The 1,658-nt window shown below is 37.7% G+C and overlaps 1 protein-coding gene across 1 annotated transcript in view; it reads right to left on the bottom strand.

Moving 5' to 3' along the window:
• LOC107647291 overlaps positions 1-575 on the bottom strand; it is a 5,002-nt gene extending 4,427 nt beyond the window's left edge. Inside the window, exon 1 of the mRNA XM_016351384.1 lies at positions 420-575. Coding sequence (XP_016206870.1) covers positions 420-575 — 156 coding nt within the window. The remainder of the gene's footprint in view (positions 1-419) is intronic.

The following is a 1,658-nucleotide window of genomic DNA, read 5'->3' as shown; positions in this document are numbered from 1 at the left end:
CCTCATCATTAATATAAGAGCCATCCCTTCTTTTGTAAACCTTGATCCATAACTCCCCTCTACCGACTATCCTTCCTTCTTGTTCTGACTGAAATAACAAAGTTTAATCAATCACCGAAATTGACTAATCAGGGAGAATGTAGACACAGAGATAGTCCAAGGATTGAATTATGCAAAGCAGTACAAATTACAAAACCAAAGAGTGAATAAAAAAGTACACTACCTCTTCTTCCCTCCGTCGAGCCAGGCTTTTTGAACCGCCAGTATGGGTATACAGCTGTTTTTTTCGATTTAACGCATTTTTCCTGCACTTCTCCTATTGGTCCATAAGAGATAAACGGGGATTAGAAACTGTTTTAAAAAAGACACAATGCAAAGGTGATTGTACTATATTATACCAATATAAATACTATTTTTACCTTCGTCTCAGGTTTGGCACGATAATCAAGGTACCATCTCCAGTGATCTCGATCAATTCCCGGCGGACGGTTCTCAATATTTTCTTCAGTCGACAATGTTGGCTCGTAGTAATCATCATACAACCTCAGCCTTGTATCTTTCCAGGACTTCCCCATACTTTTCAAAATATTTTTTTTATAATCTCGTCACTATCTTCATCAAACTCAAAGATTTGCTGCATAAATGACACGATTTGTTAAAAATATTTGTTGTAACACTCCCTGGTCAAGGAGCAGGTAAAGGTAGCCATCCATTACAAAAACATCTTTTAGCAATAAAGAATAAATCGAAGAAGCTGTACCAACTGATGTGAACCCAAAATGGAGTAAAAGATGTCTATTGACTCAAATATAATACTGATTAAAAAAAACGCACAAAGGATTGAAAATTGTATAATGTCATTAACAGCAATCCATGAGCCAACAAATTAAAAAGAAAAAATGCCAACTCATATCTTAAGAGTACACAGAAGTTTGTGAATAAAATCGGTGCATTCATGAACACTTCATATACAAACACTTTGTGTTATATTTAAGTTATTTTTAATTTAAGAATAAATTACTATTCCTAAAATAATCAATTCTAATCATGAATAAGCATATGTAACTTAGATCGGATATAAACTCTTACCTTGACACATTCGAAATAAACTTTGTCTTTAGTAGTAACGTGACGCCAACTTTTCTCACAGATAGGAAATTTTCCGTAGTAAGATCCAAGCATACCAAGAACGCCACTCAACAGGCCAGCTTCGTCTCCAACTGGCTGCTTTTCATTGTTGAACCTAAGCATGATCCTTCTACCATTGGGCCGTTCCATAGCCTCCCTCACACTCAGTTTAGCCAGCTTGATTGTGCCATCGGAATCTACAAGCCAATTATAAACCTTTATGTATGTCTCCGTTGTAGACCGTTAGCACGAAGAAAATTAAATAACACATACTCTAGCGTAAATTGAAGAGGGTAAATCTAATAGATAGTTACCGATGGTCTTAACTGTCCAATACTATGTGGTCTTCCGTCCTTTGCAACTCTGAGCTCTAGAAGTAACAAAGCGGTCGTCAACTTCTTGATCAATAGAATCCACTTCATGAGCATTGGCATCCAAGTGTACGTGTCCCGGCTCCAAGTTCTGACTGCTATAAGTGCGCGTCTGTGGAGCAGGCCTTGGTTCACTACGCGGTGGACGGAACGGGCGTA

Source organism: Arachis ipaensis, chromosome B06, assembly GCF_000816755.2.
Source record: "Arachis ipaensis cultivar K30076 chromosome B06, Araip1.1, whole genome shotgun sequence".
Lineage (NCBI taxonomy): Eukaryota > Viridiplantae > Streptophyta > Magnoliopsida > Fabales > Fabaceae > Arachis > Arachis ipaensis.
The sequence above is the reverse complement of the archived record's forward strand: the minus strand, read 5'-3'. Positions and strand labels throughout refer to the sequence as shown.